Raw genomic sequence first — 20,921 nt, 5'->3', positions numbered from 1 at the left:
CTGTTGCAGGCACTAGGCCTACCCACACAAGTGAGGTGCCATTTTGATCAGAAGACATGTGGGAGCAAAGAATAGTAGGATATTTATTATTACCAAATGGATTTCACTGCATTTGTGCCTTCCAAATGTAAGCCAGTGTGTAAGAAAGGAGACATTTTGAAAAAATTCCCTCTAAATCATATGCTCGTACAGGTACCCACAAATTCAGAGATGCACAAATAACCACCGCTAGATTATCTTTATACCAATTTTTCATTCTACATATTTCACCATATGAATTGGTCTGTACTTAGTACTCAACTAAAAAACACTGTACAGCGCAGCTCAGTTGTTGGCTCTGGGTGCCTCTGATTTTTTTGAGAAACTACAAGCCTTACATAGCCCCACAACCAAAAAAATCTTGCAAAAGTAATGGTACACTGCTCTTGTAATTCAGCCACTGTGACAGAAAGTTAAAGATAAAAACGTTGTCACAAATAGCAGTTTGTTTCTTTTTGTTTTCAATATTTCTTTACTTTAAGTTAGTTTCTTTGGGAAAAATTGAGGGATCTACACATATGCCCCTTGCGGAATTCAGAATTCATACTTGTTTGCACCACAAACTGAAAGTAGGTTAAAGCACATAAAATAGGAAAAATGAGCTACCTCTTTGAAAAATGTCAAAACTGTAATTTAAAAAATCATTTTTTTTTTTATTCAGCTCTGCATGTTTCTAAGAGCTAAGAAGATGGTGTCTTTAGAACAACAAACCGTTCGCTGATGTCATTTTTATGAGACAAAAACCCCAGACTTTTATCGAGAGTACTTTTTTCCTATTTTCCTAAAATAACTCAAAATGTAGCTATATTTTGGCTATTTTCTCAGTCCCCTCCAGGGGAATCTACAAACCTTGGGTACCTTTAGAATCCCCAGGATGTTAGCAAATAAGGATGCAAATTTGGCGTGGATAGCTTATGTGGACAAAAAGTTAGAGGCCTACGCACGGACTACTGCTACTTTTAAAAAAATGGTTTCAGTTTTGAAATGCAGACAGGCACAGTGATCTGCTGAATTTGTAGCCAATCGGAGGGAGAGTTTGTTCTGCGACCCCTTCAAATAACTATTAGACGAACCAACCTCCTACTACATAAGTCAGTTCAAAAATAATTATGTGGTCGTAAAGTCCTTAGTTAATAATTTTATATATGTATGCATGTGTGTTTAGCAGTTATTTCTACAGCGCAAACCTAGCCAAAAGGCAGCAGAGCTCTTTACATGGTCAATGGCAAGCTTAAAGTCAGTAAGTAAAAGGAGAGGAATCGGGGCTGCGGGCGGCTAATACATGGTGATATAGTGTTCTTTAAGCAGGTGAGTTCTGAACTCATGCCTAAATTGGAGCAGGGCTTGGGCGGCCCCGATTAATATAGACAAGTTGTTGCAGATCCTGGATGCATAGATGGAAAAGGCTGTTGTCTTGTGTTTTTTCAATTTTTTTACACTTCTTACTCTGCGGTTTGATGGTGTCCTGGCTGTGTGTGTGCTGAGAAAAACCAAAGATGGTGAACTTGTCTGCAAGATATGCAAGGGGCTGGTTCTAATGACTTCGTAAATGATGCAGTTTTGAAGAGGGTGCAGTCTGGCAAGTAGAGCCATGAAGTTCCATCAGGTTTGGAATGAGACTATAATTAATGCCACCTACCCCTACCTGGCTGCTTTACATGAGAGTAACTCTGGCTGTTCATCTATGCGAAGACCCAAATGTCTTTTACAGAAAAAAACAGACTCTGCCCAAAACTGCTAAATGGGCAGGCTCAGCGTCTGCTACACCCCTAAGGACATAGTATTTCTCCTGCTTACTGCTTCGCTAGAAAAAGCTCAAAACCAACTCAAGGGCAAATAAGCAGATTTTTCAACAGACCAAGCTCTAGCATGACTATTATGTGAATGGGTGAGTGTATAAATAAATAAAAGTATGAAATATATGTACGCATAATGTATTTCTATAGCACAAACCTAGCTAAAAGGCAGCAGAGCGCTGTCAATGTCACAAGCAAACTTAAAGTCGGGGAATAATAGGAGAGGACGCCGACCTGTGGACGATAAATGCATTACAACGCAGTGTTCTTGTACTCTTCACCTCCTTCTTAAATTGGAGCAGCATTGGGACCATCCTGAAGAATATGAGAATGCTGTTCCTGATCCTGAGTGCAAAGACAGAAATGGCCTGTTGTCTTTTTTTTTTTTTTTTTTTTACAGTTCTTAGTTTGCAGTCTGAGGGTGTCCTGGCTGCATGTGTTGTGAGAACCACCAGAGATGGCAAGCTTGTCTGCAACATAAGCAGGGGTCCTGGTTGTGATGGCTTTGTAAAAGATGCAGCTGATTATGGAGATGGTGCGGGCTGGCAAGGGAAATCCAGGGCCTTCCATCAGGGTGAGAAGGGGATGAAATTAATCTTAGAGTGTGAAAATGACCACCTTATGGAGGTACCGTCTCTGAAATATAATTAAGACCAGGTGGTAACAGTGTGTTTTACATTAAATAAGTCAAGTGTTCAAGTCTTTATGGAAAGAATTGAGACTAGAAATGTCTCACTTAAAGGGGAAGAGTGCTCCAATCCTAATTGATGATAAAAGAAACAAGCATTGTCATTGCAATTGGTCTTGCATTTGCAAGAGTTTAAGCTATTGGCATTGTAAATGGCAATGCCTTCTATTTAGGTTTTAAAAACCAACACACAAAAAGTAATTGTCATTTACAATGGTAATAGCTCAAACTCTCGAAAATGACGGACCTATTGCCACAGTGAAAGTGTGCATGGCGCGCTGGTAATACATAGAAGCGGCCACCAATGCCGGCGTCCCCTGAGTACTGCAGCGGTGTGGGGTAGACAGTGAAAGCGCGCATGGAGCACTGCTAATACATGGAAGCTGCTGCCATTGCTGACGTCCCACGAGTGCTGGGCGGACAGCCACAGTGAAAACACGAATGTTGTGCTGCTAATACATAGAAGTGGCTACCACTGCTGGAGTCTGGAGAGTCCGGTCTATATTAATTAAGTAAGTAGTTCTTTTTAGAAATGGGGTTTTTGGTCGGCTAGGGCATGTGCCAAAGTCGGGCAGAAACCACCACTCTAGTCAGGATAAGGGAGATAAACTCCTAAAATAACCCCTGCTCACCCCCTTGGTAGCTTGGCACGAGCAGTCAGGCTTATCTTAGAGGCAGTGTGTAAAGCATTTGCACATAACCAACAGTAATACAGTGTAAGCACTACAAATGGACACCACACCAGTTTAGAAAAATATCCAATATTTTTATATACTTTAGACAGGACCAAAAACGATCAAAATCCACAATGCAGTACTTAAAAATGTTCAGTTATCAAAATATGCTTGAAAAACAGTTCCTTGATGTCGATAGCTCATTCCGGGGCTATCGCCGCGTCGTGAACAAACAAATCCAAACAGTTCTGGCTGACTGCAGCGTTGCGGGCCAGCTGCGGTGTTGGGAAGACCGACAAACAGTACCTTTTAGAAATGCAGGGTGTCGGCGACCTCTTGTTGAGCTTCCGAAAGCACGGCGTCCGCAGGCGTCGGTTCCGGAGGTCGATGCAGGGGTCGTCGGGCCCTTGAAGTCACAAGCGTTGCAGGTTGAACTCCTTTCTGATGAAGTCAGGAGCGCTGACGTTGGCAGGCGTCAAGGGCTGCGGGGCGAAGTGCAGCGGTGCGGCATGCGGTGCGAGCAGCGGCTCGGTGGCGGAGTACCATGGCGTCGTGGGTGAGACCAGGGTCGTGGTGCGAAGTGAATGCGGTGCTCGTCGCGGTGCTGGCAGGTCGCGGTACAAGCAGCGGCGTAGTCTTTGCTGAAGCGCTGTCGTCGGCTGATGAACTGGATTCGATGGCGCCGGCAGGCCCAGGCTGCAGTGCGGGATGAGGGTGGTGCGTCGTGTAACTTTACGACAAGCCCTTGGAGAAACTCACACAGTAGATTGCAGAAAGTTCAGTCCAGTGCTTTCACTGCCCAAGACAGAAGCAGCCACTGCAGGCCAACACAGCAAAGCATACAGCAAAGTGGTAGTTCCTCCTCACAGCTTCTCCGGCTCTTCTTCTTGGTCCAAAAAGAGTTCTAAACTTCAGGGGTCTGGGTCCCAATATTTATATCCCAAAATCCGTTGATCTCTTGGGCAGAGAGTGTCTGTGCCCAGCCAGAACTAGTTCTGCCTTCTCTGATGTGACTTCCTGGCAGGAGGTGGAGACGGCATTGTCAGAGGCAGACCAGGCCCTTTGAGGTGCGAGGAAATCTCCTCCCCCTTCCCCAATTGCAGCACAGGTCTATTCAGCCCTTTCCTGACCCACCTAGACTATCTGGAGCCACTCCTGCTCCCCAGCCTTCTGTCATTCAAAACCCAGACAGGAAATCAACATTCCAGCAAAGGCACACTGGATGACTGAGCAAGAAAATACCTACTTTCTAAAAGTGGTATTTTCAAACACAGAATGTAAAAATCACCTTCACTAAAAGATGCATCTTTAGATTCTGAGTTCAGGCATACTAAACTTTATTTTCCTACCTAGTTCCCAGGGCCAGTTAGGTTTATAAGATGTTATAAACAAACTTCTCATTCTTCCTATGGGGAACAGGTAGCCTTGCAATAGTGAAAAACGAAATTGGCAGTAATTCACTATCAGGACATGCCACACACACTAGGGCATGTCCTACCTTTCACATACACTGCACCCTGCCCACAGGGGTACCTTGGGCCTACCTTAGGGGAGGCTGAGAAATTAGAAAAGGGAAGTTTAGGCCTGGCAAGTGGGTGCACTTGCCAAGTCGACATGGCAGTACCAGACTGCGCACAGGTTCTGCAATGGCAGGCCAGAGTCACATTTATGGGCTGTTTGGGTGGGTGGCACAATCCAGTGCTGCAGCCCACCAACAGCATTTGATCTACAGGCCCTAGCACACACAGTGCACTTTACAAATTACTGACACATAAATCAAATAGGTCAATCAAGAAAATACCAATCCATAACACATTGTACCACAGGAGCACTTGCACTTTACCACTGATCAGCAGTGAGAAAAGTGCGCAGAAACACTAAGTCAGCACAGAGTCAAAACCGGGAGGTCAGAAAGCAAAAACTCAGGGGAAACATGCCAAAAGATGCCAAGTCTAAGAGTTCTTCAAAGTTCTAATGAAAGGTACTAAAGAGGGATTAATAAGCCTATCAAAAAACCAGAAGCCAACATTCACAAAGGACAATGACACAAGTTAATAAAAAATATGGGTGGAGAGTGGGCGGAACTTCAGGTCCATACTTGAATACAGCATGCCTCGCAGTGAGCACTGCCCAGGCTCGACCTACAAAAATAGCATGAATAGGGGAGGCAAAGCAGCACAGAGCAGGGGGCTAGAATCGCGGAGGTTTGGGATAGGGAAGCAATAGGAGGGCTGGGGGAAGCAACAGGGGGGTGGAGGAAGCAGCACAGGGGGCTCAGGTGGGTTAAGCAAGCAGAGAGAGCGAGAGGAAGGTGGAGCAGGAGAAGCAAATGGGTGAGAGAGAGTGCAACATTGGAACTGGGAGGGAGAAGCACATGGGCGAGAAAGCAACACAGGTTGAGAAACACAAAAGGGTAAGCGCATTACAGAGGAACAGTGGGGAGAAGCACACGGCCAAGGAAAGAGCAACACAAGCACGTCATAGTGTGTGAGGGGGGGGGGGGGGGTGGGGGAGTATAGGAGAGAGAAAGCCGGAAACATATGAACTCTTGTGGGGTGCTTAAAAGGAAAATAAAAAAGTTGCCCCTGAAAAGCGACCAGTCGAAGGCCACAAGTAATATGTGACAAGGTTTTTAGACATTTTTAATGTGAAGACCTAGCTTTGAGGCATAACTGCTTTGGGGGATGAGAATTTCAAAATATATAAGAATATAATTATTATTATAAATACAAGAGGGCAGCAAGATAATTCTGAGAAGAGGTCAAATGTGGGGTCTGTTTACACAAAAAGGGAAAGATGCGTCAATGCCGTTATTAGGACTCTTTAGTCCAATGGATTTTAGGTACGTGCTATCACTCCTATTACGAACACAGATTCCCAATGAGCTAGAGTCATATGGTCACGACAGACAAGATGTAGCTACGGTTGCTCAACAAGGTCCGATCCTTACACATTTTCAGAAGAATAACTGCTATACAATGGTTGTAATTTTTAGAGTCCTAGTATGTAAATGTATCTTGTATGGATAGACTGAAAGCGCGCCATTGTTCTGTTTCACTGGGACTTACATTGGACATCCCAGCCATAGATGAAAGGGTAGTTTAGATTCCATGGCTATTTGATAATGGCACCGAAGACAGACAATATTAATAAGCTACGTTCATATTTGACCTAAATCTACCCTAATCTTTTACAGTTTCAGTAATTTACGTGCCCTTTTGGACTCTCAAAAGGGCAGAAGGCTGGGCCAGGGTCACTCACATGTCAGTCAAAATGTAAATGACACTGCCCTGACTATAATGACTGACTCTTCCCACACCCTAACGCCATTTCAACAGTACCAGCCTGCCCCAAAATCTGATGATTTCTCTAAAGGCAGGTCAACCTTGGCACAAATCTGTCAAACAGCTGCAATGCCTGCTCAGTTATGGTAGCTACCTTTTATGATACAAATTGGCCTCTATGTTGAAGCTAGTCTTCTATTCTTTGTCCTTTACAGAGGCCCTTCCCCCCACCTTGTGGGACAACTCCTGTTCAGCGCCGTGAAGGCATGTACACATAGGACATGTACTCTGCATGAAATGTAATGCTGCCGGTGGAAGCTGTCTTCGGAAAATGAGATTAGATGTGTGTCAGTAATTAAAACATACATGTGTGCATTGACCTCTTAAAACAGATTTGTATTTTCCTGGAAGTGAAGTCATGGGCCGACTCCTCACAATAAGCCTCATCTCATTGGTGTGAGCCTGTCATTAGGTGTGCTGACCTGACGGTGCAAGGTCATATGCAAATGAGCCGTAACCAAGTTAGCAGAGAACTGGTTTATCCTCAAAGCCCCAGCGAGAACATGAGGCCACCCCAAGAATGTCAGGAAAGAGATTTCATTGCATCATTGAGAATAGTTTGTATAATATGAGTCTTGCCATGTAATTGGCTCCAATCAGCTATGGGCCTTGTGGATGAAAGCAAATCATTTATGGGTGTTATATTTTGGGAGAAACTTTAGCAATGGCAGAGAACAGTATTTGTGACATTTGGGGGATGGAAGTGATGTTCTTATTTCCCTCCTTCTGAAATAAGATAAGCAAGGGATACAAGAATGTGTCTTTACCTTCCCTTGACTTGCAGATTCATAACTCGCCAGATCCCAGCAACTGGAATTCACTTGTACTCACCGGACCCGCAGAGCTCTCCTGTGCCGAAGTGAAAGCTCCGAGGGTCTGTTGAGTACAAGTGTATTCTATTGCTGGCCAGCGCAGGGAAGATTCCCAGGTCCTCCGTAGGCTAGCTGCTCCAGTACAGGTTTTTCTTTGCCTTTCGGGCTTCTAGTCAGAAATTTATAATGACCTATACAAGACTACGGGCCCCTGAATGCAAAGAAAACCAGCAAGGATAACAGCAAAGACTGTCTTGTGGAGGAGGCGGGACTTTAGGTCTGGTTGTTGGGTGGGTGAGAGAAACAGACATGAGGGCGACCGAGTGAGATTAAGCAGCTACAGGTGGGTGGAGGATTGAGATAATGCTAGGCGCCAGAGTTAAAGTGAAAGCGGGCGCCCATGTGCTGCCTGCAGTAAGTGAAAGTAATTAATGAAAACAGTGCTCACAGACTAAAGATGGCTTACTGTGTAACAACCGAAGTAAAAGGGCCAGTTGCCAAGGGAAGTAACAAATGAAGACAAGGCGGTACTAAAGAGGGACTAACAAGCATGCATGACAAGCAAGCAGATAGACCAAACGAGCTTGTCATAGGCACATACCATTTGTATGCCCTCCTCATCTGTTTATTGGCAAATTATTTCAAAAAGGGTTCGCTCCAGATTTCTTAAAACAGACCATAGTCATTACTGGCAATGATCATAGTAAATCTAGTTTCACAAATCGACAACAATATCTTGAAAGAAACACTGGTGTCTCTCTGTCAATTCAGCTCAAAGATGGAATTTTAAGTGTTCTGATCAGTTTCTGGGATAATGCCCTCTGTTTCACAGCTAATCTTAAATGTTGTCCCAGCTTCAATGGGTAGCCAACAGAGGTCACTTAGTACAGAAAAGGTGTGATATAATTTCTTAATAGATATTTATTTTTATGGTGTGATGGAGAACAACCAACTTTGGCATACTTGCTAAACTGGTGTTTCCAAAGTCAACTCTGTAAACAACATACAGGGATCTCTTAATCCCCTCTGTGCCACGCCCTTTCCCCCTCCTGTGCCGGGCGTTTCATTAGTGGGCGGGTTTCATGACGAGAGTCTCGTCATGGGCACAGCGCGACCGTGCTCCATGACGAGACTATCTCGTCATGGGCACAGAAGAGGTTAAGTGAGTGGGCTGTTTGAAGGCTATTCATTTTCTAAGTGTGATAAGGTAATTTATTAGATCTATGTTACATTAGATCTATAGAGCATGCACAATTTTTTATGACTATATAGTTCCTTTGGATCACTGATGTATGTTTACTTCCAGGTAGAAGAATCCATCTTGTGACCAAGTGAGCCTGGCTTGGCTGAGGAGAATAGATATAAGCTGCCACAATCTCCTTTTGTTATGTTCACATCCTTTGATTTCGGATGATTATGAAATCCAAGACAACCCTGAAGTCGTCTAACTCCTTCACAGTAGCAGGGACGGACTAGGCAGGATCTAGAAGAATGCGACTGATTTTGTTAGTGAAGTTAGCTGTGTCTTACTGACCACTTGTGGTGTGTAGTCCTCCAATGCACTGCTTGGCACTTGTTTTGTTTTTGTAATTAGAAGTTGCACTGTTAATGCAAATAGAAGAAGAAGTCTTTATTGCTCAGTTAATTAAAACCATTGCAATTGTTAGCATATAAAAACCATAAGTTAAATGCAGTTGGTGTTTAAAAAAGGAAATGACAAATATATGTATAAAACGAGATTAGCTTCGAGTAATAAAAAGAGAATAATTATAATGAATACAGAAATGTCTGCTTATTTCGGACTAAGCATAGAATTTAGAAGAAGGACTGTCTGTTGTTTTGCGCCTGGGTGTTAGGCCGAGCTGTGGTATTTATTGCTGGGTCTGTTGAATCATAACAGTCCCCTGTAGTGTTATTGTGTCCTATTTTACCATTAGGGTGTCAGACCATTACCCATATCGAATGAGATGATTCCTTATCAATTTTGGATTTCACTTCGTTAGTTGGCGTCGGCCTATTTTGGCCCTCTGTCATTCTGGTTTCTTTTCTGCTTTCTCCAAGAATTTGATGACGTGGCTTGCTAATTGAATGTTCGTTCCGTCCAAGCAAGCCTTTACTGCCTGCCGGCGTGTTCTTATGCCCAACCTGTTGAAGTGCTTTTTTAGAAGGGATCTGCGCTCTGCGTCCAGACCTTTGCAGGTGCATAGTAGATGCAGGATATCTTCCTTTGAGTTCCCACAAACTCGGCAGTTGATTGTTTCTTTGGGCCTTGTCCATGGGGGTAGATGGCTTTGTACTGGAAGTTGGCCCAGACGTAGACGTAGGAATTTCTCCTTTGTGCGCCTAGTGAACCCAACTCCTAAGTAGCTTTGACAGAGGCTGGTTGTGTAGCTTTGGATAACTGTCCAGCCATGGGCCCGGGTTGCTAGGCTTGCTTTGTCCTCGATTAACGACATGGATCTAACTGATTTGTTAACTGATTGTTTAAAAGTGTTATGAGATCCACTGCACATCCAGGCTTCTTGTAGGCTCAGGGAATTTAAGGAGTGGTTGAGATATAGCGCAGCCATGCTCTTACTTTCCATCTCTTTCCATAGGTGGTGATTTAGGCTTGTGGTTTCCCCTCTCTGTATCTTGTGCCATCTTTTGGCATAGGCACCCATTCGCTCTAGAATTTGATTTCTCAGGCCAAATTCCAGCCTAATTTGTGCCTGGGAGGTATAGTTGGGCAAACTGAAGATTATTCTCATGGCCTTCGCTATTGTGCTGTTCAGTTGCTGGGCGTCCCTTCCTCGGAGGCATTCGCTTCCGTAGGTCAGGGCCGATGTTAGTTTTGCCTGTAGCACTTGAAGCAGGGGTGTGAAGCTTCGGCCGACTGCTTTTGTTTTGAGGTTCCTTAGTGCAATCCCTATGCTGGTGCCTCTCCGTTTTATTGCTTCTTTTTGCTGGTTGAATGAGCCCTTTCTATCAAGAATTACCCCCAGGTACCTGTACTCCTCTGTTTCCAGTGTAGTCCCTCCCATGTGCCAATGAAATCCAGCTGGGGATCTTTTTGCATTGATCCTCATTGTTTTGGTTTTTGAGAGGTTGATGGTAAGGGTGTTCTCTGTTGAGTACTTAAACGTGGAGCTGATCAGGTGTTGTAGCCCTATTGGTGTTCTGCTTATTAGGACAATGTCATCAGCATACATTAGGTTGGAAATAGGGAGGCCGCCTAGGCTAGAGGCATGAGAGTTAGTTTCGTCCAGCAGCTGTGCCAGGTCGGACATAAAGATGTTGAAACGTATTGGAGCTAGGACGCAGCCTTATTTTAAGCCTTTTGTGGTCGTTATTTTTCTTGAAAGGAAGTCTCCTGGCCCTAGCTTGACTTGGACCCATGTGTCCGTGTGAAGTAGAATCAGCTGTGTGAGAAGGCCTGATGGGATATTCCTTTTTTCCAGTTTTGACCATAGTAAATTTCTGTTGATGGTGTCAAACGCTGAAATGAAGTCTATGAAGCATACGTACAGGGGGAGATTAGCCGCCTTTGTGGCGTCAATGAGGAGCGAGAGAGCTAGCATGTTTGATGTTGTGCCCATTTGTTTGCGGAATCCTGTCTGGGTAATGGGAATTACTGCATTTTCTTCTGTCCAGTCCAGAAGCTCCTCTAATAGGAGACCAGCGTAATATTTGGCTTCGTTGTCGATTAGGGCTATTAGTCTGTAGTTTTTTGGGTCCTTTACATTGCCCTTCTTGTGTATTGGTGCTATAATAGAATCTTTCCATGACGCTGGGATTGTTGCAGTGTCTGTTATCTGTTTGAAGAGTGGCGCTAGTGCTGCTGCCCAGTAATCCGGGTTTTGTTTATACAGTATTGGGGGAATCCCATGGAGGTTAAGGCCAAATTCTTGGGGCTGGTGGTCGCTAGCTGACATTGTGCCAATTCGGAAGTCCGTGATTTTCGCGAAGAGATGCAGGGATACAAATGTGAAATCTATGGAGGAGCTGACTGTTGAGTTGTGTAAAAGTAGCTGACGGGGAGTTGTCATTTGCAAAGCGTCCATTTAATGCTGCCAGATTAAGGTGTTCTAGATCCTTAGTGCTTGAGATTGCCAACCGGTTTTGGTTGCCCCATTTGCTTATAACAAGATTAGTTGTTTTTTTTTCTCTTTTTTTCTAATGAGCAAACTAATCGTTACCAAAGTATTACACTTCACTCTGAATGAGCAGATTTCTGCCATTTTCCTTAGTTTCTACTATACATGTGTTTTTATTTTTTAGGTCTCGCCTGGCTATCGCGGAAGCGATCGCCCAGCGAGACTTATGTAGGGGCTTCAGAAAATGCTCCCAAAGGCTTCCCAGGCGGATCGGGTGGCGGTTACGCGCACAACCACGCGCATTCCATTTGCCACCAGCTACTTCCTGCGCGTGCGCCGCCTCACGCATTCAGAGAGATTTAGTAAGGGGCACAAGACCTTAGGAATGTGGTTTATGGCCAGTGCATGTGAGGCATTCAAGTGCGAAGCTGGCATCGGACTTGAAAGCAGCAGACTGCTTTCGCCAGCGCGCGCTCGGACTCACTTCCTGCATCCCCTCTTACAACAATTAACTTTTGTTATAACTCACACCCCATATGCTCGTTCCCTCCCAGCCTTCCTTTGATGTCCGCTTTTCTTGTTGTTTACAAACCACGCCACACACTGCCGCACGCCACACACTGCCGCACGCCACACACTGCCGCACACTGCCGCACACTGCCGCACGAAACACACTGCTGCACGCCACACACCGCCACACACTGCCGCACGCCGCCGCACACCGCTGCACGCCGCACACCGCTGCACGCCACACACTGCCGCACAATGCTGCATGCCACACACCGCCGCACGCCGCCGCACACCGCTGCACGCCACACACCGCCGCACGCCACACACTGCCGCACGCCACACACTGCCGCACGCCACACACGGCTGCACGCCACACACGGCTGCACGCCACACACTGCTGCACGCCACACACTGCTGCACGCCACACACTGCCGCACGCCACACACTGCCGCACGCCACACACTGCCGCACGCCACACACTGCCGCACGCCACACACTGCCGCACGCCACACAATGCTGCACGCCACACAATGCTACACGCCACACAGCTGCACGAAACACTGCTGCACGGCACACACTGGTGTACGGCACACACTGCTGCACAGCACACACTGCTGCACGCCGCACACTGCGGCATTACTCACTGCTGCATGCTGCACGACACCGCTGCACGCCGCACACTGCTGCACGCCGCACACTGCTGCACGAAACACTGCTGCACGCCGCACACTGCCGCACGCCACACACTGCCGCACACTGCCGCACACTGCCGCACGAAACACACTGCTGCACGCCACACACCGCCACACACTGCCGCACGCCGCCGCACACCGCTGCACGCCGCACACCGCTGCACGCCACACACTGCCGCACGCCACACACTGCCGCACGCCACACAATGCTGCATGCCACACACCGCCACACACTGCCGCACGCCGCCGCACACCGCTGCACGCCACACACCGCCGCACACTGCCGCACGCCACACACTGCCGCACGCCACACACGGCTGCACGCCGCACACTGCTGCACGCCACACACTGCTGCACGCCACACACTGCTGCACGCCACACACTGCCGCACGCCACACACTGCCGCACGCCACACACTGCCGCACGCCACACACTGCCGCACGCCACACACTGCCGCACGCCACACACTGCCGCACGCCACACAATGCTGCACGCCACACACTGCCGCACGCCACACAATGCTGCACGCCACACAATGCTACACGAAACACTGCTGCACGGCACACACTGGTGTACGGCACACACTGGTGTACGGCACACACTGCTGCACAGCACACACTGCTGCACGCCGCACACTGCGGCATTACTCACTGCTGCATGCTGCACGACACCGCTGCACGCCGCACACTGCTGCACGCCGCACACTGCTGCACGAAACACTGCTGCACGCCGCACACTGCTGCACGCCGCACACTGCTGCACGAAACACTGCTGCACGCCACACACTGCTGCATGTTGCACGACACTGCTGCACGCCGCACACTGCTGCATGCCACACAGTGCTGCATGCCTCACACTGCTACACGAAACACTGCTGCACGCCGCACACTGCTTTTATGAGAATTTATGCTACTGACATTGTAAATGACAATGCCTTTTATTTGTTTTAAAACCAAAACATAAATAAAAGGCATTGTAATTTTACAATGCCAATAGCTCAAACTCTTATCAATGCGAGACCTATTGCATTGCAAATGCTTGTTTTGCATGGTATGGCTGACAATAAGTGTATTTATTGTTAAGTTTTCATCGTTTTAGTGTAATCTTAAAAAAGTCTGAACCAACAAGCATAATAAAATCACCCGCGTTTACAATGAAACCAAGAGTGAATGTGTATTCTGGCACTACCAATGCATACCTACAAAATTCGAGCTCCATTTGCTTTAAACAGTACTATCCAACGCATCTAACTCAAACTCACCCTCACTCAACTGGTGCAAGGATATTACACTTTCCAATAATTTTTTTAAAACTATGTTTTTTTGTTTGTTTTTTAAGTATTTGAAACAATACCTAACCAAATTGAGCTCATGCTCTTCGCTCCACCCAATGACCCAGTATACCTCCCGCAAATCTTCCGGATCCGATCAAACATGAACAAATTATTTCCTTTTAAAAAGTGAAGAACACATTTTACAAGACAATCTGGCAAGACCTTGCATTCCGTTCACTGGAAACTTTAAAAAAACAGCGCTATCCACAGCCCTTAAACTGCCACTTTCCTTGTCTGCTACCGGTTATGTACAATGAAATTGCATCATCATTTTTGCAGCTACGTGAACTAGAAAGAGAAAGGGGTGGAGGGGGTGGAAAACGGACAAAGGGTAATTACAATATGCAGGTGGGACAAATACTCAAAAATGTGGGGTGGACACAGACGGTCAGGTGGTATGAGCGTGAGAAGGACTGGGGCAGTTTGCAACACGATGGTAGTAGTGCACATAGCAGCTTCAGTAAGCAGTGGAAGAACTGATGGAGGCAGCAAAGCACTGTTGAACTGATAGAGGAACGGGTAGGGATATGAGCTTCCAGATAACGATAAAGAAAATGTAGATGGACGGGGTGGGTGTGCGCAGGCAAAGATCAACACACGGTTAACTGGATTTGCGAGCAGATGACACAGTGAGTGGCATGAACAGAGAGTATGCGGGATGGGTTCACAGCCAGTGCGTCTATGAAAAGTGGGACTCTCACCGGGACAGGAGAGACAACTTCTGCTCCAGCATGCCCTCCAGCCGCTGAGCCTGCTTGGACATCCAGTGCTCCACACCTCTTCGAATGTAGCAGCCCTCCAGCATGAGCCTGAAGTCGGCTACGAAGTCGCCCAGGTCCCGATAGCGCCCCTGACGGAAGCCCTTCTCCATGGCCAGCAGTCCTGGTTCCTCCTCTGTCTCCCCCTGTAGAAAGGACGCTACCAGGGACCGGTTCTTCTCCAGCAAGAAGTCCCTCAAGATGCACATCCCCTGGCGCAGTTCGGGGCTCAGAGCCTGCTCCCAGCCCGGCGCTTCGGACCCCGTCTCCTCCTCCTCCATGGGCCCCGTCGCGGCGCCGCGCCGACGGGGATTAGGGCCGCCCGGCCATGGTCCGGACTCCTAGCTCGCGGGGCTTTATAATCACCCGGTATCCGCCTCAGGCTCCGGTACTAAGGGAGGGGGGGTGGGGTAAAATCAATGGGGACACGGCAGGTAGGGGGCAGCGACAGGGCACGCATGCGCCGATGGCTCGTCCCAGCACCGCTCACCTCGGCGGCCCCACAGTGCTTCTGCCAGTCCGTTCTCTATGTCTACAGCCGCTGAGTGAGGGAGACGCTTGGGGAGAAAGTGAGGAGACAGAATTCGGACAAACAGAATGAACACAAAGGAGAGGGCTAAGCGAGGATGTGTAAATAGACGACAGACAACTCTTGCCATACGACGACAGTCTCGCCACAAAAATAAAACTACAACCCTTGATCCAGTCAAAGTGCCCTAACCTTTTCTGCTTTACTATTCTCAAGTACTTAAGAATAATGCGCATCTTTCTCTCCAGGAGAAAAAGCTAATGAAATGTGCATTTGTTTTATTAACCCACTAGCTTCTATCAGGAATAGTAAAAAAATATCGTTTTTGACATTGAATATCATCAATACAGATTTTTTTGATTCTTCTTCCTAAACACTCGCTGACGGTGAGGCAGGAACCATACAGATTCAACATGGCCGCTATATTCACTTCGTTGAACACAGTATTTTCCACGGTGTGCTTATTGCCAGCTGAAAAATATAAGTTAACAGAGGAGCTGCAGGAGTTGGGGATGCTTCGTAGATATACAGATATTACGTATACTACCGTCTCTTTTAAATTGGTTAATAGTATACTTTTAATAAATTATGTCCTTGTTTTTTACTAATAAAAAGCGACCACGATGTTTATTTCTAACTCAATAAACCCTTAGTTTTTTGAGAGTTTCCTTGTTTCATTTTTAATGGTACTTTACACTTCATTGTCACATGCTCCACTATACCCTCAAGAAGTAGCCAAGGGATTCGAGGCCGCACAGCCCAATTAGTCACTCAAGTATTCACACGATTTTTTTTTTTTTTACATAATGTTACACACTTCCATGGTCCGCTGCTTATACACCACACAATATAACATGCAAAGACAAAAACAGAGAGGCAACAAGAATAATTAATCCTAAATAAGAAAGAAGTACTTGAGTCTTCAATAATGTATTGGTATTCTTCTTTAATATTCTTAATCCGATACATGTGCAGCCAACACGTTTCATCCTAAACAGGGCTTATTCAGGGGAAGACTAGTATCTCACGATAAGTTTTAAAATGGTGTCCAGCGTCATCCACAAAAGGGAAAATGCCTGGGTTTATTATCTTCGTTAAACAATTGAATGAGTCACGTTCCCCGTATGGACCTGGACTAAGCATTAACAGGAGTTGCGTGTCCAAGAAAATAGTCCAGCGATAAAGGCTAATTAATAATTTATTCGGGCATCATGAACTTCCTCGAGTCCGAGATAGGTTCAAAGTAATATGGGACGTGTACAGCTCGCCTTCCTCTTCAATGCTGACAATGGATCTGGAACACCGGCTTAGGGCTTCACATGCTTTGCGTGGAAAGCCGAGTGAACATTTTTAAAGCTAACGCAACAAGAATTTTCAATTCTGTTAAGCAAACGGATAAGAGGATTATGCTAGTTTTTCTTTACAGTTAAATTCACAACAGCAAATGAAAGCACTTAAAACTTTAAGCTGCATATCCCACGAGCCTCAATAGCCCAATGTCCCATTCAATCACAGAGGTCATTCTTCCCTATACATGAAAACATCACCATAGTCCTTCCTTTTCTTTGTAAACTTCAACATAAAGCATCAAAAGCCAGAGTCCTAGGCGAAACTTTAAACAAGCCAACATGTTCCACAGGAAAAATGAAGATTAAACTTCTGTTGCAACGATACAGCTGGTCACCCATCAGCAACTCTATATCCATTCTTCCGCCGATATACGTCCAGCTTCCAAAGGTGAATTCCTTTTCAGCAACAGCTGATCAGCCACCAGCAACTTGATGATCGGCTTCAAGCGGATTTAATTCCGTACCTGAAATTAAAACACCACAGTATTAGACTTCCCGTAAAGATAGTTTAATCAATTACGGGTTTGCAAATGGGGTACAGTACCAATGCATCATAAAAGACACAATGACATGGAAATATCATGTATAATGAACATACAAAAGAACAACCCTCATTTAAAGATATTCTAAAGCCTCAGGGTGGGTTAATCGTCGCCTTCGTGTCCTTAATAGAATTGAAAATTCTTGGCGCATTAGCTAGAACATTTTTCATTCCATGTCTGGAATGGAGACTTCGGATTTTGCTAGTTTGAAGTTGAACCACCACCATCGATGCCACATCCATCTTAGGCTTGTGATAGAAGACCATAAATGTGGAATCAAAAGCCCAGTCCGCTGCAGCCATAATGTCCTCTAAGCGAGAACCCACAATTAAAGGCTTTAGAGGCCATAGATCCTCTCACAGAATGAGTCCCAAAATGGCTACATCTATACCAGCTTCAGCCAACAGCCATTTAACCCATCTGGCCAGGGTTGCTGATGTAACCAGTTGAAGGTGTCTGTAAAGAAATAAGCAGTTGACCCTCGGAATCCCTCTGTAGTTCACGGGTACATTCTTCATATGCCTTAAGGCATTTAACTACATGCAATTTCTGATGGTGAGGAAAAGCAGGATAGCTGATATATCGCAAGGCAGTTTTTTAATGTCCTGAAATAGTAAAAGACACCCCAGAGGGAGTAAATACTCTAAGTGTTAAGTCTAGAGCTCCTACATCCAAAACATGTCTGCAGGAAAATAAACATAAAAGAAGCGTTAGCTTCGCAGACAACTGCTTACGGAAAGATCTTCCTTAGCAGGCCAAGACCTAAGAAAACGCTAATCCATGTCAGCGTCCAATTACAAAGAATACTTCAGTTGAGGGGGACGGACCATCCGTATACCTCTAAGTAACTTGCACACCAATGAATGCTCACCTACCAGTTTATCATCCAAATGGGGGTGACCAGCAGATGTAGCAGAACGGAAGTTATTAACCATAATAGGCAAGACCCTGACTGGCAAAATAAGATAGAAAATTCACAATCATATGGACACCTGCCCCCAAGGAATCCACACTTTGTTCAATACACCAATATACCCATTGGCGCCAAGCTGTCTCATAATGCTTGTGTGTAGAGGGAGCCAAAGATTGTAACAAGAAGAACATAGCATCCTGCAAAACTCCTGGCACCTGCCAGTGTCACCTACAAGAGCCCCTAAGAAACCAACAGATTTGGAAGACCCATTGGGTCGGAGAGAAGATCCAGGAAGGAAAGAATCTGCACCGGCGGTGCACAAGATAACAACATCGCTACAGAAAACCAAGCCTGGGCCTTCAAACAAGGGTCACTAAGACCGGATCTGCCGCCTACCAACTCACCTGCAAGAGTACCCTATGAACCATTGAAGGCCCATTGTCCATGACTGGAGAAAGTCATTGAAGGTTGTCGCAAGAGGGTCCGGCCTCCAGGAATGAAGGATTGGGTGATGCACATTCAGATGGGATGCAAAGAGATCAATCAAGCACGGACCCCAGAGCTGATTCAGCTCATGAAAGACTTGTGGATGAAGTCTCCCATTGCTGGAATCGCATAGAAGCAAGAGTTCCAGTCCGCTATCACTTTGGACCAGCCCGGAATATATTTTGCCATCACCAAGATTTGAAGTTGGAGGCAATAATGACAGAAGTCTTTGGCAATCTCTACCAGGAGATGGGATCTTGTCCCGCCCAGACTGTTGATATACCGTACCCCTGACATGTTGTTGCTTCAGAGAAGAATTCAACAACTCATCTTAGCGGGATAGAGTGTCTCCAGACAATTGATATGGAGATGAAATTTGTCCGGGGACCACCTACCCCCTCTACCCCCATCTCCACCGAGTCACACCTGGCCCCCCAGTCCCATCAACTGGCATTGGATTCATTGATCACCTCCGGAGCCAAAGCAAAGATCACTTTGCCGTTCCAGGCATCCATGTGATTCACCCAACAGGACATCTCCGTCCTGGCCTCATCCGACAGCTCTGTTTGCTCAGAATAGGACAATCCTTTCCAGAGATGCAAGATCTTCAATCTTTGAAGGGCCCGGTAATGCATGGGGCCTGGAAATATCGCTTGGATGGAAGCCACTAAAAGTCCCACAAGGTGAGCAAGGATCCTCAATGATATAGTTAGAGATGCAAACTATCGCCTCAACTCTATCCTGATAGCCATCCTTTTCTTCAATGGCAAAAGAAGTTGGGCCTGGACTGAATCAACTTGAAAACCCACAAACTCTAGTGTCTGGGAAAGTACCATAACAGACTTCTCTGAAATGATGATGAATCCCAGGTCCTGGAGGAGCTGGACCCCTCAAGAGAGATGAAAAAAACCGTGTCCCTGCTCTGCGCCATGACAATAATGTCATTTAGATAAATAATTATTGTACTCCATGCTCCTGGAGATACTGGACCACTGGTCGAAGCAACTTAGTGAAGCACCAGAGAGCTGAGGACAAATCAAAGGGCATGGTGGTGAACTAGTAGCAAGGATGGTGTCCCTGGAATTGGAGAAACCTCAGATGGGGGAAAGAAGGGAACTGCTAAATAAGCGTTGTTTGGATCTAAGCGGACCATCCAATCTCCCTTTTGCAAAAGATCGCAGAGCAGATGTATGCCCTCCATATTGAAGTGGCAATACACTATCCTCAAGTTGAAATGCTTGAGATTCAGGATTGTCCGAAAGCCAAGGTCCTTTTTCTGAACCAAAAATATTGTGCTGACGAAGCCCTGTAGATGCGGTTCGATCTGTACTATAGCTCATTTTTAAAGGAGCGCTTGAATTTCGTCGTCTATGAAATTGCTATCTACTTGGAAAAAGGGAAGAGGAGTTGGGAGCATCCCATGCTGGGGGTGTAGTAAAACTCCAATCTGAGCCCCTGAACCGTCTGCAACACCCATGGGTCCTGAATGATGATCTCCCAATTGTGTCAATACAACTGTATTCACCCTCCCCCCCCACCAAGGCCTCCGAGGCCAGAATAACTTTAATCTGCATAAGTGGAATCAGCGGCGTTGCTACCACCCCGATAGCCACCTCACTAGGCGCGGCCACAACCTCCTGTGTTGTGGGTGGGGTAGAAGTTGGGGATGTGGATGGAGCAGCTCTTCACCTTTGAAAGTAACCTCTGGGTGCCTGGAGGAATCCACAGCCTGGCATTGAACCTTGAAAGTGCCCAGCCATGGCAAAAAAGCCACCCTGGAACACCTTCTTCATAGATTTCTGGGCCTTGTCCAAGGAGGAGAATCTGGCAACATACTTGCCTTGATCTTTTATGATTTTTTCACCAAATGGCATGCTAATGACCATAGTGCCCACCTCCGTAGAGGCCAACTCTGTCAGTTTCGGAGCAATCCTTACTAGAAACGATTTCCTATGCTGGGTGGACATAGCGCAGTTAGCGTTGCCGAGGAGGCACAAAGCTCTTTGGGACCATTCGAGGATTTCACTGATTCAACTGTGTATTAGCAACCTTCGTCTGCACAGCTAGTTCTTACATTTTGGTGAGAGGGCCAGACAGGTCAAGCAATTTATCTTGGCATCCATGCCATGCCCTGTCTAGACCCTTCGTGGGGTATTTTGCGAACTTCTTAAGGAAGTTAGCCAAGTTAGAATCTAATTCTGGCATTTTCTGCCACGTTGCAAATGAGAGATGGCCCAGGGGATTCCGACCTCAGGGTACTGGGCACCTCACGCTCAAAGCCCTTGAGCAGCCTGTCCTGAACGTAGTGGGCCACCTCCATACAGGACACCCATTCTGTGGATCGAGGATAAACAGTATTTTCTGGTTCAAACCGCAGGTT

At 46.3% G+C, this 20,921-nt stretch overlaps 1 protein-coding gene across 1 annotated transcript in view; it reads right to left on the bottom strand.

Moving 5' to 3' along the window:
* The window catches only part of BRD10 (bromodomain containing 10), a 276,860-nt gene extending 261,608 nt beyond the window's left edge, over positions 1-15,252 (bottom strand). Inside the window, exon 1 of the mRNA XM_085634117.1 lies at positions 14,666-15,252. Within this exon, the coding sequence (XP_085490243.1) occupies positions 14,666-15,003 (338 nt within the window). The 5' untranslated portion in view covers positions 15,004-15,252. The remainder of the gene's footprint in view (positions 1-14,665) is intronic.
* Between the last annotated feature and the right edge of the window lie 5,669 nt (positions 15,253-20,921).

The sequence above is a fragment of the Triturus cristatus genome, chromosome 2_1 (genome assembly GCF_964204655.1).
Source record: "Triturus cristatus chromosome 2_1, aTriCri1.1, whole genome shotgun sequence".
NCBI lineage: Eukaryota > Metazoa > Chordata > Amphibia > Caudata > Salamandridae > Triturus > Triturus cristatus.
Note: the sequence above shows the minus strand (reverse complement) of the source record. Positions and strands in the feature narration are given on the sequence as shown.